The sequence below is a fragment of the Myxine glutinosa genome, chromosome 7 (genome assembly GCF_964187855.1).
Source record: "Myxine glutinosa chromosome 7, kmMyxGlut1.1, whole genome shotgun sequence".
In the NCBI taxonomy this organism is placed as follows: Eukaryota; Metazoa; Chordata; class Myxini; order Myxiniformes; family Myxinidae; genus Myxine; species Myxine glutinosa.
The window spans coordinates 41,883,962-41,904,758 of record NC_136267.1 but is presented as its reverse complement, the minus strand read 5'-3'; the positions used below and the strand labels follow the sequence as shown (position 1 = coordinate 41,904,758).

The 20,797-nt window shown below is 46.4% G+C and overlaps 1 protein-coding gene across 2 annotated transcripts in view; it reads right to left on the bottom strand.

Annotated features, from left to right (window-relative positions):
- Positions 1–20,797, bottom strand: part of CCDC14 (coiled-coil domain containing 14) — an 80,429-nt gene that overhangs the window by 13,751 nt on the left and 45,881 nt on the right. For both annotated transcript variants that reach the window (XM_068122173.2, XM_068122174.2), the window contains exon 11: positions 6,816–6,901. In XM_068122173.2, the coding sequence (XP_067978274.2) occupies positions 6,816–6,901 (86 nt within the window). The remainder of the gene's footprint in view (positions 1–6,815; positions 6,902–20,797) is intronic.

The following is a 20,797-nucleotide window of genomic DNA, read 5'->3' as shown; positions in this document are numbered from 1 at the left end:
TGGCCAAGTCAAAGCCCGGATCTAAATCCCATCGAAATGTTGTGGGGAGATTTGAAACGAGCTGTGCATGCAAGAAACCCCTCAAACATCGCACAGCTGAAAGAATTCTGCATGGAGAAGGGGCAAAAATTTCTCCCAGTCGATGTCAGAGACTGGTAGACGGTTATAAGAAACGCCTACTTGAGGTTGTTTCTGCCAAAGGGGACAATACCACCTATTAGAGCCAAGGGTGTACTTACTTTTTCCACATGCGAAATTTGCATTGATGTTTTTTTAAATTATAAAATGGACTACAAAATGTAAATGATTCATGATATTTGTTACATTATATCACCTTTATCTCTCAATATTGTTGAAATGAAGATCAAATAGCTGTATGTTGAAATATGTTGAAAAAGTCAAAACTTTACATGGGGTGTACTTACTTTTTCACGTGACTGTATGTCTAAAATGAGGACAAAATATCCTGCTTGCAAAATAAAATTTGGCATCAACATTATTCATGCCTGTTTTCCCATCATTTCCAAAGTGAATGTTGATCTTTTCAAACACAATACAGGAAGCGGCCTCCATAAACGGGAGACAGCCGAACACATCGACAGGCACCATAGTTCGCATTTTGTAATCGATGACCTCCCTTTCCAAGGAACTTCAACACAGAAAGACCATTCAATCCATCAAGCCTGCACAATGGTTGCTAACCTATGACATTTTTTTTTGTTTACAGAGTCAAAGCTCATGGAAGACCTAGATCACTAAACGAATAAAGACGCAACAGCACAAAAGGAACAGCAGAGAGGGGGAGGACATCAAAAGCAGAGTTGAAGGACAGAATAGAGGAAGGTTTGGGCAAGCAATGGGGTGCGGAGGAATGCGGTGGACAGGATGGATACAGAAGGTAACTTCTCACCTCGCCACCTCTCTCACCTTGCCATCTCTATAACCTTGCCACCTCTCTCTCTCCACCCCTCTCTCCCTCTCTCCACTCCTCTATCTCCACCCCTCTCTCTCCACCCCTCTCTCTATGTCTGTTCTCTGTCCTTTTGAGCGGTCACTCTAACTCTTAACAAATTATGTCATTGTGTCCACCGATAGTTTAATTTAAGCCTATTTTGGACCTCTTTGAAGTTTAATATTAAATGTTATTTTTAGGTCACAATCTTTGTTCAAAGACCTTCAGTTTAGGCAACTGTACATTAACAACGCTGAGATTGTTTGTTCAACTTTGTGATAATCCTCATACTTTGTCACAGAGCATCAGTGCTACCAAAGCAGCTTCCTGAGCAAGGATTATACTGGGTGGTTTGCCATTACCTTCCCATCAGAAGTTCGGGCAGGAATTTGCTTATTGTGCTGCCGATAGCTCGCCCACTCTTCGCGAAGAACAGGGTGGGGATCATTAACATCCATCAACTAATATCGGTAGACGAGACACCCAGTTTAACTCCAATGCCCAGTTTAACTCCATCGTAGGGACGGCACACACAATGATGATTCACCCAGTCTGTGAAACATTGGGATGACAGTTTATAGATGGGTCGAGATTCAAACCCAGGCGAGACAGCTTAGAGGAGAGTGTGCGTACATCAAGGCCCTCCTTGAGGCCCTCCTTGAGGCTGAGCTGAGGTCGTATTAATGCACTGTTAATGAACAAACTGTGATTGCATGTTGCATTTACACGCTCAAAATGTATCTCATTTGGTATCATGCATTTCTTCGGGTTGAATGTTGAGCTTTGCCGACGTGCAGAGCTTTTCGCAGCGTGGGATTTGGCCGGCAGAAACTAGGGACAGCCAAACGTGCGAAAATACAAACGCACAGACAGACACCACACTTGGTATCATGTAATAGGTGGTAGTACAGTGTCATCTCTTATCTCCACAAAAAAACCAAATCACAACGAGATGACATCAAGAACCAAATACATGCTTAAACTAAAAGTGGTTGATAAACTTGCACAGTTGTTATCCTCCAATTCCCACTATAAATCTCCAACCACACCCATTCTACTTCCTTCATCGAGGACATTTTCGAACATTACATTATATTTTTCGTTGCTCAGATTGCATTATACCCAATATATGAGCCACAAAATGCCACAGCACATTTAGGTGTACCTGGATATTAAATTATCTATAATATAAAACGGGAGTATCTGTCCATCCCAAAACTACTCACTCCGTTTTGGGGCTCGCCCGGCCAAACCTTCTGCGGAACGTTTTGGGGTCCCAGCGGATGTTGAAACGAGGTAGGAGGTTTCATAAATTCCTCAATAAAATTATGATTTTGAAATTGGCTCGATACGGACCTGCTCCCAAATTTGGACCTGAACAGATGACGACAATGGGCTGGTTTGATAATATCTCGATACAATTGTGATTTAACACAGCATTTACTTCCGCCACCAAAGGTGGATGGAGGTTATGTTTTCACCCCTGTCTGTCTGTCTGTCTGTTTGTGAACAAGATATCTCAAAAGGTTGTGGAAGGATTCTGACGAAATTTGGCAGAGACGTAATGTATGTGACAAGGATGAAATGTTGAGATTTTAAGTGTTTCTTCACCATAGGGAGATCGGGCCAAAAACGATATATAGCAGGATATGTCAAAAAGATATGGACGGATTTGGACGAAACATGGTGGAGAGGTTGTGCGTGTGACAAGGAAGAATCGATTCGATTTTGGTGAAGATCTGAATATGGATTCGGATGTGAGAATTATTTAATTTAGTAAGTAATTCTTCACCAGTGAGAGATAGGACAAAAACCAACATATAGCAGGATATCTCAAAAAGTTATGGATGGATTTGGACGAAACTTGTTGGACAGGTTGTGTGTGCGACGAGGAAGAATTCATTCAATTTTGGTGAAGATCCGGATCCAGATCCGGCTAGTAGAATTTTTTCAGTGATTCTTCACCATTGGGAGATAGGGACAAAAACGATATATATCAGGATAAGTCAAAAAGTTGTGGACGGATTATTTTGATGAAATGTGATTCTGTATTGTGATTTTCTGGTCTACTCTGGGATACAAAACGTAAACCGTTCACCTGGCGGAGGTATGCTCTCTATTGAGTGGCGTTCTAGTTTGTTATAGTATTAATGTATGATTGAAATGATGCTGTTTGTAATGAAAAGAGATTTTTTTTTTTTTGTATACAGAATCGAGGCTCTTGAAAGAGCTAACATTTATCAATCAAACAAATCAAACAAACAAGCAAACAAAGTATATAAAAAGGGGAGCGGTAGACAAGATGGGGAGAGAAGGGGAAGCACACAAACACAACATTTGAGAGCAGGTACATCGGGAGATGTTTTTGGAGGGAGAGGGCCTGGGGGGAAGAGGGCTTGGGTTTGTGTGTTTGTGTGTGTGTGAGGGCACACATGTGTGTGTTTAATTGTCATTAAAATATGATAACTTCGTTAATTTTCATCCAATTAACACAATGTATGTATCAAATGAAAGAGAAAAGCATGGGGAATCAGATGTTATCCAAATCTTGATTTTTGCCCCCAAATGTCTGCTTTTGCCAGAGCCAGTCATACACACATATAAAGCCTGGCGTTGGCTTAGCGGTTAGGGTGCCGGCTTGGGATCCTAGGATCCTGGGTTCGAATCCCGGTCGATCGCTGAATTAACGCCAGGGGGGTGAACTCAGCCTGTCATCCTTCCGAGGTCGGCAAATTGAGTACCAGCTTGCTGGGATGAATGATCACGGTGTGTACCCCGATTCAGAATAGGCACACTGTATCCCTGCGCATCGTAAGAGCGTGACCAAGGGTTGGCGTCAGGAAGGGCATCGGCCATAAAAACATTGCCTCAAACAGGGAACCATGATTGTCATGGGGCCCGCAAGGCTAACCTCCGCTATAGCGGGGAAAAATGGCCTTAAAACTATCATTCATTCATTCATTCATATCTCTATTATAATAGCCGTAGATGATTCTGTCTGTCTGTCTGTCTGTCTGTTGGGCGTCTGTCCGGGGTGTGGCTTACTCGGTTTGCAGAGTAGCTCCACCCATAGCTCCACCCATTCTGGGAGAGCCTTCGCTTCATGTAAACAAATATCCACCATTTTATTAACTCGCATAGCTTTGAGGCTTGTTTTGTAGGCCCGTGGTGTCTTGCTCTCTCTCCCAGTTTTATTTCAAATCAAATTCGATATATCATTTCATTTTTCACAGTCGCTAACATTGTTTTAGACTCGGTTGAAAAAAACGGGAAGAAAATCCGATGAAAGTTGCCGTTTATAGAACGAAATGAATTCTCAAAGCCTGTAACTTCAAGGCCATTGAGTCTCTCTCACGCCTTTATCTCCAATCTAACTCACCATATGATTTCATTTTTATCGATGGTTTTGGACTCGGTGTCAGCAACGCGGGAAAATGCAGAGATATTTTTTTTTAAATACACCATATCACCGCCCACCGCCCAACCGCCCAATATGTATCATACACCGCCCAACATGACAGACGGCAACATGTCGACATTATCGCTTTTTCTTTAAACCGAGTGAACCGAGCCGAACCGAATAAACCGAGTGAATTCACCGTTTACTTTTGATGACAGTCGTCACAAAACGACATATATTTCTTCGTTTTTATTTCATTCAACATTATTAGCCGGAAGTAAAATATGGTTCAGGAAATTACCGAGAGATATTTCTTCGTTTCTTTATTTATTAGTTATTTGCGCATACACTTTAAATAGGTTGATTTGAAATCTTTAATTTTCACAATGTAATATATTTGTCATTTGATGATGACGAGACACTTCCTCTTGACTCGTGACAATTCATGCGTTGCGTGGAAACTTCCATTTCCAAAATGAATGACACAGTCGATGAAGAACGACTCGGTGTCAGCAACGCAGGAAAATGCAGAGATATATTTTTTTAAATACACCATATCACCGCCCAACACCGCCCAACAGCCAACAAGTATCATACACAGACAGCAACATGTCGACATTATCGCTTTTTCTTTAAACCGAGTGAACCGAGCCGAACCGAATACACCGAGTGAATTCACCGAGCGAATTTCATCCAATTCCACCGAGTTTCATGAAATTACCGAGAGATATTTCTTCTTTTTTATTTTATTAGTTACCAGCAGAAGTACCCAGCGTTGCCGGGCGGGGGAGGGGGGAAGGGCACGTACACTTTAAACATGTATATACATGTGGGATGTGGGATATATACATGTGGGACATGTGTACGTGTGTGTGTACGTGTGTGTGTGTGTGTGTGTATGTGTGTGTGTGTGTGTGTGTGTGTGTGTGTGTGTGTGTGCGCGTCCATATGTGTGTGTGTGTGTGTATATATGTGTGTGTGTATGTGTATGTAGGCTAACCCCCGCTCTAGCAGGGAAAATGGCCTTAAAATGCATGTTGTTGTTGTATGTGTATATATATATATATGTCTGTGTGTGTGTATGTGTGTATATGTGTCTGTGTGTGTGTGTGTGTCTGTTTTTGTGTATGTGTATGTGTATGTGTATGTGTATGTGTATGTGTGTGTGTGTGTGTGTGTGTGTGTGTGTGTGTGTGTGTGTGTGTGTGTGTGTGTGTGTGTGTGTGTGTGTATATATATATGTGTGTGTATGTGTATGTAGGCTAACCCCCGCTCTAGCAGGGAAAATGGCCTTAAAATGCATGTCTGTGTGTGTGTATGTGTCTATACGTGTGTGTGTCTGTGTGTGTCTGTGTGTGTCTGTGTGTGTCTGTGTGTGTCTGTCTGTGTGTGTCTGTGTGTGTCTGTGTGTGTCTGTCTGTGTGTGTCTGTGTGTGTCTGTGTGTGTGTGTGTGTGTGTGTGTGTGTGTGTGTGTGTGGAGATGTATATATGTGTATAATGTGCATATATGTGTATACATATGTGCATATACGTGTGTGTGTGTGTGTGTGTGTGTGTGTGTGTGTGTGTGTGTGTGTGTGTGTGTGTGTGTCGATGTACGTGTGTGTGTAAGTGTATATGTGTGTGGGTGTATATGTGTGTGTGTGTGTGTGTGTGTATATATGTAAACATGGGCCGGTGTGTGTGTAAAGTGTGAGGAGGTATTGGAGAGGAAAATGCAGAGATATATATTTTTAAATCGCGCCATGATGATAAACGAAAATACACCGCCTAAAATAACAGTCGACATATATTTAAAATTCGTCACACACATCCATGCCCGTGGGATTCCCACGGGTGGGAATCCCACGGGCATGGATGTGTGTGACATTTCGACATATTGAGTTAGATGCTGCGCCTGCACATTCAGTTATATAAAATGGTTACTGGCAATTGATCACATCCACAAATGATGTAATCCACACAATTTATGTACTTTACATAACGTTAATAGGAATACATGCCCGTGTAGATGGGAATGACATATAATTCACCGAAAACGTTGAAGCAACCGCATAATATTACGGTGATGTTTAACTCTGAGTGAGAATAGTTCTAAATTTTAAAAACTTTCTTCTGATATTTGTGATTTATTTCAAACAAACTGTATTTCCCATCTACACGGGCATGTATTCCTATTAACGTTATGTGAAGTACATAAATTGTGTGGATTACATCATTTGTGGATGTGATCAATTGCCAGTAACCATTTTATATAACTGAATGTGCAGGCGCAGCATCTAACTCAATATGTCGAAATGTCACACACATCCATGCCCGTGGGATTCCCACGGGTGACCCCGCTGGTATATATATATGCCCTTCCAGCCTTCATTGAATCATATTTTAGCAACCATCAGTGATCCCTCCAACAGCACCAAACTGAAAGAAGATGAAGGAACCCAAGGGTGTTCAGGGCTTACATTCAGAGTCTTCATGTCTCAGTTGGTGTTCACTCTCAGCACCAGGTTTCATTTTACTCAGATGTTGATTCACAAGCCTCAGCTGCCTGTGATTGTTCAAAAGATATAAGTATTTGTTATTACAATTCTGGTCTGTTTGAATGTTGTTACATAAATTTGTCCACGTTTAATTGGTGCTTGGCATAGAGTGTACAACGAAGCAGCACAACACCAGAATACTTCACAGGTATATACTGTACAAGTAGGAGATTCACACAGAGATAATTTGAATTCTTTTATTTATCCTTGCCATCTGGCCTCAAACACGAACAATTGTTTCATCCCATAAATGTAAATCAAACTCTCCCAAACTGTGTTGAGAGATTAGACTTAAAATACAAGAATAACATCAAACAAATTGGGTTTAGTAAATTATTTAGCACCGTTCCAGCTTGTGGTCACCTTGATGGATTTTTACGGCATAGCCCATAGGGCAAAGCAGTCTAGAACAGTGTTTGTCCGTCCGTATGTATGTATGTATGTATGTCTCCTCAAACGTATACCAATCAGAGCTGAGAATCTGGTCACAGGACAGCGCGATGTGATTACGTCTGATGTCATTACGGCGTACAATGGCTGAATCCACACTCCGGCATTTTGATTTCAATGTCGTTCAGGCTGAACTTGGAGTCGATCCTGTCATATATCACAATCGCCATGCTCTACGTTTAAGTTTTTCATTCAGTGTGAAACACAAACAAACCGATTGTTAAAATGATCATCAAATAACAAAAGCATAGATGTTACAGATCTTCCAACGACACAGTACGTGTCAACCTATACGCCTTAGGCTTCATGCCTCTACGTGTGTGTGTGTGTGTGTGTGTGTGTGTGTGTGTGTGTGTGTGTGTGTGTGTGTGTGTGTGTGTGTATGTATGTATGTATACACAAAGAATTAAGTTAAGCACCCCTACACAACGAATTAAGGTAAGCACCCCCTAATATATATTCTTTGTGTATATGTATACATTGGCATATATTCTAAGGTATGTGAGATCAAATAATGATTGGTATGACATTAGCAATTATCCATTGATGAAATGCAGATGAGTGCACTCATCTGTGACGCCCATCGCTCGTGCAGCACGTGTTATCATCCACGTGGTCGTGATTTTCTGTAAATGCACTATCATCACGGGTTATTGCAAGTCACGCCTGAGCTCGTGTGGGGGTTACATGGTCATTTTCTCGTAATGGTGGCTCGTAGACGGTTGTCGGACGGAGAACGATGGCGGATAATAGGCATGATCGAGTCCGGAATGTCCAGAAAAGCTGTAGCTCGAACGTTTGGTTACCACCATTCGGTGATCAGTCGGTTGGTGCAGAAACACCAGGAAACGGATGCGGTGAAGGACCGCCCAAGGTCTGGAAGACCTCGCGTGACAACAGTCCGCCAAGATAGAGCGCTTTTGAGACTGGTGCGACGATATCCCTTCGCCTCGAGCCATTTCCTGAAGGACAACTGGCTGCCCAACAGAAGGCTATGTCACCGTACCGTGAGGAACCGCCTGAAATCGGCCGGTTTAAGGTCAAGACGAGTGATCAAGCGTCCAAGGCTACTCGAACGACATCAGAGGGAGCGTTTGGCATGGTGCCTAGCGCGACGTGGATGGAACATCCGGTCTTGGAGGCGAGTTCATTGGTCGGATGAAAGCCGGTTCTTGCTGTACGTGACAGATGGGCGTGTTCGGGTGTGGCGCCACAAAAACACCGCGTATGCACCTAAAAACATTCAACCAACGGTACCCTTTGGTGGTGGCTCGATTATGGTCTGGGGATGCTTCTCCCATGACTGTAAGTTGGACCTGATAACTGTGCGAGGTAACCTCAACGGAGAGCGATATGCCGAGGAAATCCTGAATACCACCGTAATCCCGCACTTCGATGACCACACCCTCGCCAGGAGACCCATCTTCATGGATGACAACGCCAGGCCTCACCGTGCGAGACGCGTCCGAGCCTTGCTGGAGCAAGGTGCTGTGACAACCATCCCCTGGCCTGCGTACAGTCCTGACCTGAACCCCCTCGAGCACGTTTGGGACATGTTGGGACGAGAAATTGCGAAGATGGTCCCTCCAATAGCCAATCTGGATGAATTGGAACGTGCATTACATCGGGAATGGAACAACCTGCCACAGCAACGCATACGACGGCTTACAGGGTCTATGAGACGTAGGGTTGAGTCAGTGATCCGATCACGTGGGTCCTACACACGTTATTGACGCAAAGATCGCTAGAGGTCTTCTCAGAACAATGACTGTACGTTAGAAAACATAAACGTCATCCACACTGTCCGTGATGGACCTATAGCTCCATACTTAAATTGAGGTGCAAATATGCCTAAAATTCCCAAAAAATTTCACCTTAAATTATTCAGAATAAAATATTGAAAACGGCATGATTGTTATGTTTTTATGTGACCATAATATCACTTCTCCAGAAAATATAGCAATATCATGGGTATATTACACTGTTTTGACGACAACAAACTTGTAATGTGCGAGGTTGTAAAAAAACGGGGGGGGGTGCTTAACTTAATTCTTTGTGTATATATAATTATATTGCTGCGGTTTTGAGATTGGCACATTGAAGTCATTAAAGGTTAAAGGTTTGCCCCCCATAGTTAGTCACACGAGCAACATATAGGCCCATTTGTAGTATAGTTATGTCTTAGTATGTGTAAGAATAGGCTATTTCCCCTCTTAGTGCCTGCGTTGTGTAAAGACAGGAGAGTAGGCCCCATTCATTTTGCATCCACCCTCCAATTCTACCTCTACGAGCGTAATCCAGCCCGCGCCCCATTCGGCTGACCACTAGTCGAGTAACACGAGGAAGGCCTAAAAAGGTGGGGGCGGCGTTGAGGTCGGGAGCGGCGAGGCGATGACGGTAATAGCCACCAGCCAATCAGAGCTCGAGCGGAATGGCGTGAGAGGGGGTGGTGAAGCGCGTCTGGTGAGTTCCAGAGGTTTCACGGGGCGTGCCTATATAACCCACTGCGCAAAGCCCTTGAGAGGACTTGAAGGGTTTTTGTTTAAGGACGAGCGCGGGAACACTTGATTGAGAAGGACTTGTTGAGAAGGACTTGTTGGGAGAGACTTGCTCATAAAGGACTTGCGGAGGATAAGCGCGTTGCAAAGGACTTGCAGAGGATACGCGCGTTGTTTGAGGACATGCGCAGAGAGAGAGAAGAAGAGGCGTTGAACCGTACAAGTACAGGGGCGCAGCCAGACGTGCCGGTAAACGCATATAGCGCATTTCCAGCCACGCGAGTAAGCGCGGCCATAGCCGCAAGTGAATAACCGCCAGCCGCGCCAAAGTCCGCTCCCTACCATTTCGCCCCGTGATAACCCACTCCGTTCAGACGACACGCGGCGAGCTCCTGCTTTCACCGACTTCCATCTCCAAAGGACGTGCCAGGGGCCGGAGAGAGCTGCACGGGAGCCATCCCTGGACACGCTGAACACCGTCCTGCCATCTGCAATCCCCGTGTGAGTGTGTGTGTGAGATGGGCCTGTGTCCTTGGGATTAAGAATAATACTGTATAAGCTGCTCTGTGTCTCTGCATCCTGTGCTGTAAATACGTGCAATAGTAATTAAACCATTTGTTCTTTCTTTCTTTCCTGATTTGATCGTACCTGCGATTTCTCCATTGACTAAGCGTGGTATGAATACGATCGCTCCAATCGGGTCTAGCAAGAGATAATAGCGCGAATCACGTGTACACAAACCGCTCGGTGTATCACCAACACACGTGGTTCATGCGCGGTTTATCTCCTCGTTTCGGGGCAGCGCTAGTACTTAGGTAACAGTGAATTTGGTCCTGAAACCCTATTTAGCGCTGTCCGGAAGGGACGTGATAGGTCCTGGGTCGCGCCAGGTCAGTCAAAGACAAGGGGACTAATCCCCCCTTGGTAAGGGGAGAAGGCCGGCAGCAGATCCACAACAATATATATGTATATATATTGGGTGGGGGTATGTACGCATCCAGGTGCAGTTGCTGCATGTGGATGTGTATGTGCCCCTGCTGGCCCACCTTAGCTGACCGTATCGAGGTTGAAGGGCCGAAACGGGATGATGCTGAGGACCCCGACTGAGGACCCGGTCAGTGCGGCACACTTGTGACCAGGTGTGTTTTGAACATATATATATATATATATATATATATATATATATGGTAGGCAGTGATTACCTTAGTCCAGGTCGAATTGCATAGGTCGTGTGCTCCGACTGTCGTGAATAGGAAGAAACCCCATGTATAATAAGTAGGGATCCGGGATATATATATATATACATATATATATATACATATATATATATACATATATATATATACATATATATATACATATATATATACACATATATATATACATATATATATACATATATATATACATATATATATACATATATATATACATATATATATATACATATATATATACATATATATATACATATATATATACATATATATACACATATATATATACATATATATATACATATATATATACATATATATATACATATATATATACATATATATATACATATATATATATATATATATATACATATATATATATATACATATATATATATACATATATATACATATATATATATACATATATATATATATATATACATATATATATATATACATATATATATATACATATATATATATATTGTTATGAATTTGGTAGAGCAACATCTAGAGCTAGGTAGATCTGAATAGGTAGGTATTCGGCTGTCGTGACAGGGACTCTACATGTAATAAGTTCTTGATGTTTAGGCGTTTGTCGGGGGAAGCTGTATGATTGTGGATCTACCTGGAGGTTCGAGTGTTAAATAGTGAGGGATTAAAGGTAACGCCCCTGTGAGTTTCACCTAGTAGTCAAACCTTTGTCCATTATGGCACTGCAAACCACATAAACATTAGTTAGGTCCTTAGCGCAACATTAAATAATTCCTTTCCCTGACAATGACTTCGGAACAAATGGACAGGAAACCAGGCCAAAAACACCGCCACAATTGGCCGCCACCGTTTACACCTCCAAGGCCTACAAACCTCGCCTGGCACGTGTTATAACACAAGGACTGCGGGGTCGCGGACGGGGAGCGTGGAGTGATTGTGCAGAGGGCGTGACCTGGGCGAGCCGGCGAGTTGGGAGGCTTTTGATTGGCTGAGGAGTGCGCCAATGTGACGTCATCGGCCAGAGATATGAGCGACGGTCGGACGCCATTACAGACCAGTTCGTAGAGAGTTCGTTGGGGAGTTGGCACGGGCAGTTCGTTGGCAGTTGGCTGCTAGCAATCCCGGTGTAAGTTGAGAGCAGAGCAGTTCGGAGGCGCGCTGAACCGAGTGCAGGCGAGACCAGTCTTGGAGCGAGTTGGAAGGACGAGGCGTGCAGTTGCACCTGCGCGCTCTCTCCTCCTTTTCGCCATTCCTCTTGGTTCTGGAGTTGTGCCCGCGTTGGAGGTCGTCGACGCATGGTGCTTTTTGGTGCGTGGTGCTCGGCCTTGTGGGACTTGGAGCGAGGGACCTCGTGGTGTGCGATCGGGCCGAAAGGAGCGGTGTTGGACGGCCGCCACAAAGACGACGAAAGACAGACAAGATAAGCCCGCATCCGCGTACATTTTGAACGACGTGACGTATTCTTTTCGTAATTCATCTCCCTCGTTTTGTGTTTGCTGTCAGTCGTGTGGGGACGTCCCGATCTAGGATATTAGATTTACCGGCGTTGCTTTGTCACTGTCTTTGCTTTTATTTAATAAATCCTTGTATTATTTTTGTATATATCTGAACGCAGTTTCCTGGGTGTTTGATTTTAATAGGTAAGGTTGCGGAGCTTTCGCTGTGTCCCGCCATTCCGCGCGTTTGTGCTTGATTGGAATCCGCTATTGAGTTTTCGCCTCGGGAGTGTAAAGTCTCGCAATCGGCCATCCGTAACTGTGGTGTTAATCACGGTTGCGTAACAAGTGGTGTCAGGAGTGTAGGATTTGAACCCGTCGGACAAATTTTTTTGTCCGCGGCGAGACATCGACACGGTCGGGCGTGCATTGCGCCCGACGTTCGAACGCAAAATTTTTATAGGCGAGGCGGAGAAATTTAGTAATCAATTGGGCATACGGAGCGCGATATCGCGTCTTCGTCAAATTTAAATTGTGTTTTTGGAATTGAAATAAATACGCGCGCGGGGAACGACCTTCCGAAAAGCGGATGTCGGAGGTCGACGAAATGGAGGTGCGTAGCGAGGCCTCCGTCAGCGTTGGGAGTGAGCCGGAAATAGGGGAATTTGATGCAGAGGTGAGCCTTGGAACCTCCCTCGTCCCGAGCACCAACTTATGCCCCTCCCCTACCGGGGAGTCGGGAACAAGTGGGACGGCCCCTAGAGACGACCAGGCTTTAATGAAATTTTTAAAGGAATTAATGGATGCTCAGAGTGAGCGAGCCAGTCGGGAATTAAATGACAAAATTGAAGGGATGGAAAAGAACAGTGAGCGATTGGGAAAGCAGATGGGAGACATGAACGCACAGGGTGAGCGAAACCTTGCAGAAATTCGGGGAATGAGTGATCGATTGGAGGAACAAATTGAAGGGATGGAAAATAAAATGGAGTCGCAGGGGAAGGAATGTAGGGAAGGACTGAAGGACATGAGTGACCAAATTAAGGGATTGAAAGGGGAATGTTTCCCACATTCTGGCCTGGTTGTTTATCGGGACCGTGTGGATGTCACAACACCCCAACCGGGGGATGAATTTGGAATTGTGCAGCACCAGGGCGGTGGTGCGGAGCAAGAGGGGGTAGAGTTTTTGGGGGTCCATGCGATAGAGCCGGACCGGGTATTTATTGGGGATATTGATCAAAGCCTGGCGGGGCCAGGAATGATTTGTGGAAATGATGAGGATGAGGATGATTTGATCCAGCGGCTGGAGACCTGTGACAGTCCCATGGAGGTAGAGCTTGTTCAGGCCCAAAGGAGCCTGGGTGATGAGGTGAGTTGGTCCGAGGAGGTGGTTGGAATGACCGAGGGGACGCTCACTGTACACTGCTATTTGGAAACAGAGGCTCCAAAATTGGACAACCAGTTGGGGGAGTGTGTTGGCTCCGGGCTGGATTTGGATCTTGGAGGATCGGGAGATAGAGCTTCTGGAGATTTGGTCCCTGTAGGGAATTTGGGTCAACTGCAGGGAGGGGCAGAACAACCGGTGGTAGAGGTTGTTCCCTGCAGCTGCGGTTTGGCAGTGGGAATGAAAATTTGTAAAATAAAATTACAATGGGAAATTGATTTGGAGCAGCCATGGTGGGGATTGGTCCCCGGGCTGCGGGATTTGGACATGGAGAGGTCATGGGTGATGGCCTCGGGCAAAAGTTGCCTCTTTCAAAATTTGGGTATGCCAGCCAGCTGGGGGGCTGTGATGGCGAGATTTGGATGTGGGGTCCAGCCTTGGGTGTCGAGGTACGACCTGGGTCCCACGGGGGGTCTGGTTGAGTGTGGCGTCCCTTGTCCGTCGGGGCGCCGTCCGAGCTGGTGGCTCGGGCCGGCAGGGTCACCGGACCCTGGTGGGGGTTAAGACCTCCAGAGGGGTCCGAGGTGGTTTCTCAAGCCTGGGTTGGCATTTATTGAGGACCACTAGGGGGAGGTGTTGTGGGTCGCGCTTTGGTGGTGGCACCGCAGATGGCCAACTTGGGCCTGATGTAGTGATCACCCGGGCATGCGACCTGACACCCTCTCCCTGAGACTTTGGGACAACTGGCATGTGATGACCTGCCATGCCGTGTTGGTCGATGGACGCGGGTCAAACCGAATGGACAGGGATGGAGATAGCCTGCCGGACAACCATTGGGGCATCTGTGGAACGTGATGGTGTGAGTGACCTTCCACAGATGCTCCGTTATGATTTATGGACTCTCGGGTTGGGAAGAGAGCCATGGGGATGTGAATCGGGAGATGTGTAACGCGCCGAGCATATGGGCCATGCTCGGCTGGCATGTGTATGGCAAAGCATCCTTCTTTGGTGAGGTTAGTAAAAGGTGACAAATGTTTGGCATGGGTAATCTGTGGGTTAGATGCAAATTTAAGGGTGGATTTTGAAATGTCATGATTGACACGGTACAGTGACGCCATTATTGATCCAGGTGTGCAGACCAAAGTGTTGGAGGCTGTGATGAAATTAATAGGGTAGCAAGGCACAGCTTTCATCTGGTTGCGGGGGCAACTGTGCTGATATTTGGGACGCGGGATGATGGGGATGTAGTTGTGTAGCCTGAGGGTCAACGTGGTGCTGTGCGTGTCCGAGGTGTGTGGACCATGTCTTCTGGGTGGGTCTCCTGGTGGAGCATGGCTGTTGACTGAACCTTGGTGTGGTCAAGTGTGGGTGAGCACTGGGGGGCTGCAGTTCTGTAGTCGGACTGGGGGATGATGGGGAGGTGCAGGGGACGTGGCTGTAGGGATGCCACGCACTGCGACCGTGCCCCCCAGGGCCGATGTTGTGTGTGCGGTAGTGTGTGTTGTGGCAGCAAGTGCTCACCACATTGGCCAGCTGGGGCTGCTGCAGCTGTGTTCCTCGCAGGGGGGCCGAAGGATGGATGGTGGGTCGCACCCTTATGGACACTCATGGGCCATGTTGGCGTTTTGACTGCTCACCTTGTCCCGGTGACCCTTGCACGGTAGAGGTGCAGAGCTGTCGTGGCCATAGGTAGTTGTGTAGCGATGATCACCGTTGGATGCGGATCCACATACCTGCCAGTGTAGTGGGGACAAAAGAGAAATTTGGAAGTATTTGGTAGGCCCCATGTGAAATTTTGGGAATTGTATGGGTGGATTGCACTTTGGACCGACCAACCTGCAACTACCTGCACTTGAGGTGAGTGTCTTGAGGAGTACTGTCCCAGGCTTCAGGACTTGCTTTGGAAATTGGGGACATGTAAATTGGAGTTGGGAGGCGGGTGAGAGTGATGACATGGCCGGTGAGGGGATGGAATGGGAGCCACAGTGTCTTGTGGGTGGCGTATGTTTTTGTATTGTGGTTAGGTGTTTTGATGTGGTCGTGAGAGTGGAACCTGGAGAGTGAGTGATGATTATTGGAGATAATGAGGGGCGATACTTGTGCTTTTGGAAATGTGCTTTTGGAAATGTGTGATGGTTTAAATGTGAATTGGGGGATTTCACATGTGGCAGGCCATGGCAAGCCTTGTAACACCTTTTACACCATCTATGGAATTGTGCTGAATTGTGCTGAGTTGTGTGGAGAATTGAATGGCAGCGGGGGAGGAAGTGTGTTTTGGGGTCTTGTGGGTGGGGAAGGTGTGCGTGTCCGCAGGTACAGAGCAAGCTCTGAGGAGCGATGCCTGCGAGCCCCCCTCTGCGGCAATTACCCCTGGCAGCCGGTGGTAACTGGAAATTGGAGCTCGTCGGTGGAGGGTCTGGTTGGGCGCCGCGGGGTGAGGAAGTCCCCCGGTGACCCGTGTTGCTGCGCGAAAGCAGGAGGCAAAGGAGCCTGGTGTGTGTGGAGACCCTCACCGGCGAGGTAACGGCGGAAAGGGGCTGTTGGGCTGTCACGGGGCCAAGAGGTAAAGGGGGGGGGGCAATGAACTTGTAAGTCGGTTGACTTGTTTTTGGGACTGCGGGCACCACAGCCTGATGCGCCCCCACCATCTTTTTGTGCGGTACCTCCCCGCTGCCTAGTTGAGGAATGCACACACACGTGAATGACATCAATGCCATGGTCCTGCAGGGGGTGTATTGAAATAAGTGCTTTGTTGATTTTTGAAATGCCTTAATGACCTATGGAATGAGAATGAGTGGTTAAGGGGTCTGTGTTGCATGAATGTGGGCGAAATCCACCTAGCCGTGTCACTCACCTGTAACATCTGGACAGGGCCCGTGGAAATTTAGGGGGATGCATTGGGGATGGCCCCGCAGGTAAGGTTGTGTCTTGTGGCATCCACCGGGGGACGCGGTCTGTAGACCGGGGTATGTACAAAGGTTAGAGTTTTGAGTTTTGGAAAGATGGTTAAGTTTTGTGGTTAAGTTAGTGTTGTGTGTTGTTTGTTTCCTCCCTCCACAGGAACAACGAAGAAAATGTACATACTTGCATGATGGTTAAGGGGTTCAGCATGTTAAGGAAGTGTAGGTAGGTAGTCCGACTCACTTCCCACAGCCCTTCCTGATTTATTTCATAGGTTAATTAAGTGTGTGACAGTAAGTGTTAAGGCTGGAATGGTAGCGCCTGCGATGAACCTTGCAGGAGCTACGGTTCCAGGGGGGGGGGGGCTGTGTTATGAATTTGGTAGAGCAACATCTAGAGCTAGGTAGATCTGAATAGGTAGGTATTCGGCTGTCGTGACAGGGACTCTACATGTAATAAGTTCTTGATGTTTAGGCGTTTGTCGGGGGAAGCTGTATGATTGTGGATCTACCTGGAGGTTCGAGTGTTAAATAGTGAGGGATTAAAGGTAACGCCCCTGTGAGTTTCACCTAGTAGTCAAACCTTTGTCCATTATGGCACTGCAAACCACATAAACATTAGTTAGGTCCTTAGCGCAACATTAAATAATTCCTTTCCCTGACAATGACTTCGGAACAAATGGACAGGAAACCAGGCCAAAAACACCGCCACAATTGGCCGCCACCGTTTACACCTCCAAGGCCTACAAACCTCGCCTGGCACGTGTTATAACACAAGGACCGCGGGGTCGCGGACGGGGCGCGTGGAGTGGTTGTGCAGAGGGCGTGACCTGGGCGAGCCGGCGAGTTGGGAGGCTTTTGATTGGCTGAGGAGTGCGCCAATGTGACGTCATCGGCCAGAGATATGAGCGACGGTCGGACGCCATTACAGACCAGTTCGTAGAGAGTTCGTTGGGGAGTTGGCACGGGCAGTTCGTTGGCAGTTGGCTGCTAGCAATCCCGGTGTAAGTTGAGAGCAGAGCAGTTCGGAGGCGCGCTGAACCGAGTGCAGGCGAGACCAGTCTTGGAGCGAGTTGGAAGGACGAGGCGTGCAGTTGCACCTGCGCGCTCTCTCCTCCTTTTCGCCATTCCTCTTGGTTCTGGAGTTGTGCCCGCGTTGGAGGTCATCGACGCATGGTGCTTTTTGGTGCGTGGTGCTCGGCCTTGTGGGACTTGGAGCGAGGGACCTCGTGGTGTGCGATCGGGCCGAAAGGAGCGGTGTTGGATGGCCGCCACAAAGACGACGAAAGACAGACAAGATAAGCCCGCATCCGCGTACATTTTGAACGACGTGACGTATTCTTTTCGTAATTCATCTCCCTCGTTTTGTGTTTGCTGTCAGTCGTGTGGGGACGTCCCGATCTAGGATATTAGATTTACCGGCGTTGCTTTGTCACTGTCTTTGCTTTTATTTAATAAATCCTTGTATTATTTTTGTATATATCTGAACGCAGTTTCCTGGGTGTTTGATTTTAATAGGTAAGGTTGCGGAGCCTTCGCTGTGTCCCGCCATTCCGCGCGTTTGTGCTTGATTGGAATCCACTATTGAGTTTTCGCCTCGGGAGTGTAAAGTCTCGCAATCGGCCATCCGTAACTGTGGTGTTAATCACGGTTGCGTAACAATATATACATATATATATATACATATACACATATATACATATACATATACACATATATACATATACATATATATATATATATATATATATATATATATATATATATATATATATATATATATACAGTGGAACCTTGACTTACGAGTTTAATTCATTCTGTGACCGAGCTCGTAACTCAAATTGCTCGTTTCTCAAATCAAATTTCCCCATTAAAATGCATTGAAATGCTATTAATCCGTTCCAGCCCGCCAAAAACCACACCAATTTTTTTTTAAATATACAGTATATATAAAAATATCTCGCGCTTTATATTTCACCTGTATGCAGCATACAAGTTGGCAGGATGGCCTGGACTGGAGGTACGCACACTTGACTCTAAAGTCTAAACTGTCCCAGCCTGGGTTTGAATCCCGACCCAGCTATAACCTGTCATGGGTGAATCACAGGCAGGGTGATTCATCAATGGGTGTACCGCTAAACTGGGCGCCCCGTTTGCGTCCCATTAGTTGTTGGATGTTAAGGATCTCACCGTGTTTTCCACAAAGAGAAGGCGAGCTATCGCCGGCACTCTGAACAAGTTGTGGCCTGGCATGCTCTTCTCCTCTGCCGTTATATACGTCCTCCTCGGCATCTTTTTCCAGAAGAGCCCTGTCTCGTCACAGTTGAAGATTTGCTGGGGGATGTATCGTTCGGCTTCTATCAGTTCGGCAAAAGTTATAATAAAATCTTCAGCTGCCTTCACATCCGCCTCACCAAGTCGACAACACGCACACCTCGCTCATGTTTTTCGACGATTGCGTGTTTTATATCCAAGCACATCATCCTCTTCTTCTTCTCAGTACTGCCCTTGGCACTCAATTTCTTAGGACCCGTGGTTAAAACTAAGAAATTTTCCAAAATAACCAAAATGCGAAAACAAAACAGCAGCGATATACGGCAGAGATACTGTACTTGCACGGCAAGATAACCACGTGACCGGAACCCACCTGGTGGGGGGTGGCGTAAGCTCCAAAATAACCAAAATGCGAAAACAAAACAGCAGCGATATACGGCAGAGATACTGTACTTGCACGGCAAGATAACCACGTGACCGGAACCCACCTGGTGGGGGGTGGCGTAAGCTCCAAAATAACCAAAATGCGAAAACAAAACAGCAGCGATATATGGCAGAGATACTGTACTTGCACGGCAAGATAACCACGTGACCGGAACCCACCTGGTGGGGGGTGGCGTAAGCTCCAAAATAACCAAAATGCAAAAACAAAACAGCAGCGATATACGGCAGAGATACTGTACTTGCACGGCAAGATAACCACGTGACCAGAACCCACCTGGTGGCGGGTGGCGTAAGCTCGTAACTCGGATCTCGGCTCGTATCTCAAAGCAATAAACCGCCCGAGCGACGGCTCGTATCTCGGAAAACTCGTAAGTTGGTGCACTCGTAAGTCAAGGTTCCACTGTATATATATATATATATATATATATATATATATATATATATATATATATATATATATATACGTATATATATATATATATATATACGTATATATATTGTGAGAAACCACCGGTGAAACCACCTGTTCTCACGACCGATTTGGTGCCCCGCCCACCGCGTGACGTGGCATCCTTGGAGCCTCACGCGATCGGGGGGGAATTCGGCACGTGATTGGTGGAGGGGTCAGAGAGCGCGGTCGCCATCTTATGCGACGCACACGGCTCGAAGGCTCCGAGTGGGAAATATCATAAGGGTTTTCCTTGAAGCCTCCGGACAGCCGAGTTGGGCTGGTCGAATACCGTTCTGTATTTTACGAGCGAGGAACTCCAGAAGAGAACGAGTGATTCCCGGCTTCGTGTTGGAGCTACTGGCCGACCGTTCCTGGCGGCCTTGTGCGGTATTCCATCCTGTTACCCTCCGAGTCCCGAGGTCGTCGATTGGAACCGCGAGTGATTGCCTGCTTCGTGTTGGAGCTACTGGCCGACCGTTCCTGCCGGCCTTGTGCGGTATTCCATCCTGTTACCCTCCGAGTCCCGGAGGTCGTCGATTGGAACCGCGAGAGATATTACCTGCGTCCTGGTTGGAGCTCCTGGTGCCGACCGTTCCTGCAGGCTTTGTGCAGTATTCCATCCTGTTACCTTTTATGGTTTTGTGATCGAGCCAATAAATAATCGTGCCTTACCCCTAGAAGGCCGATTAAAACACAATTGTGTTTATTGAGTTCTCTTTTGTTCACTCCGTGGACTACTTGAAGCCCGGACATTAACGTCCGTATTCCGTGCTGGGATACATTCCACAGACGGGATCGCGACAAATGGGTTGCTCGTCCTAGGATCATTCAAGTAAGAGCCATTCGATTGAGA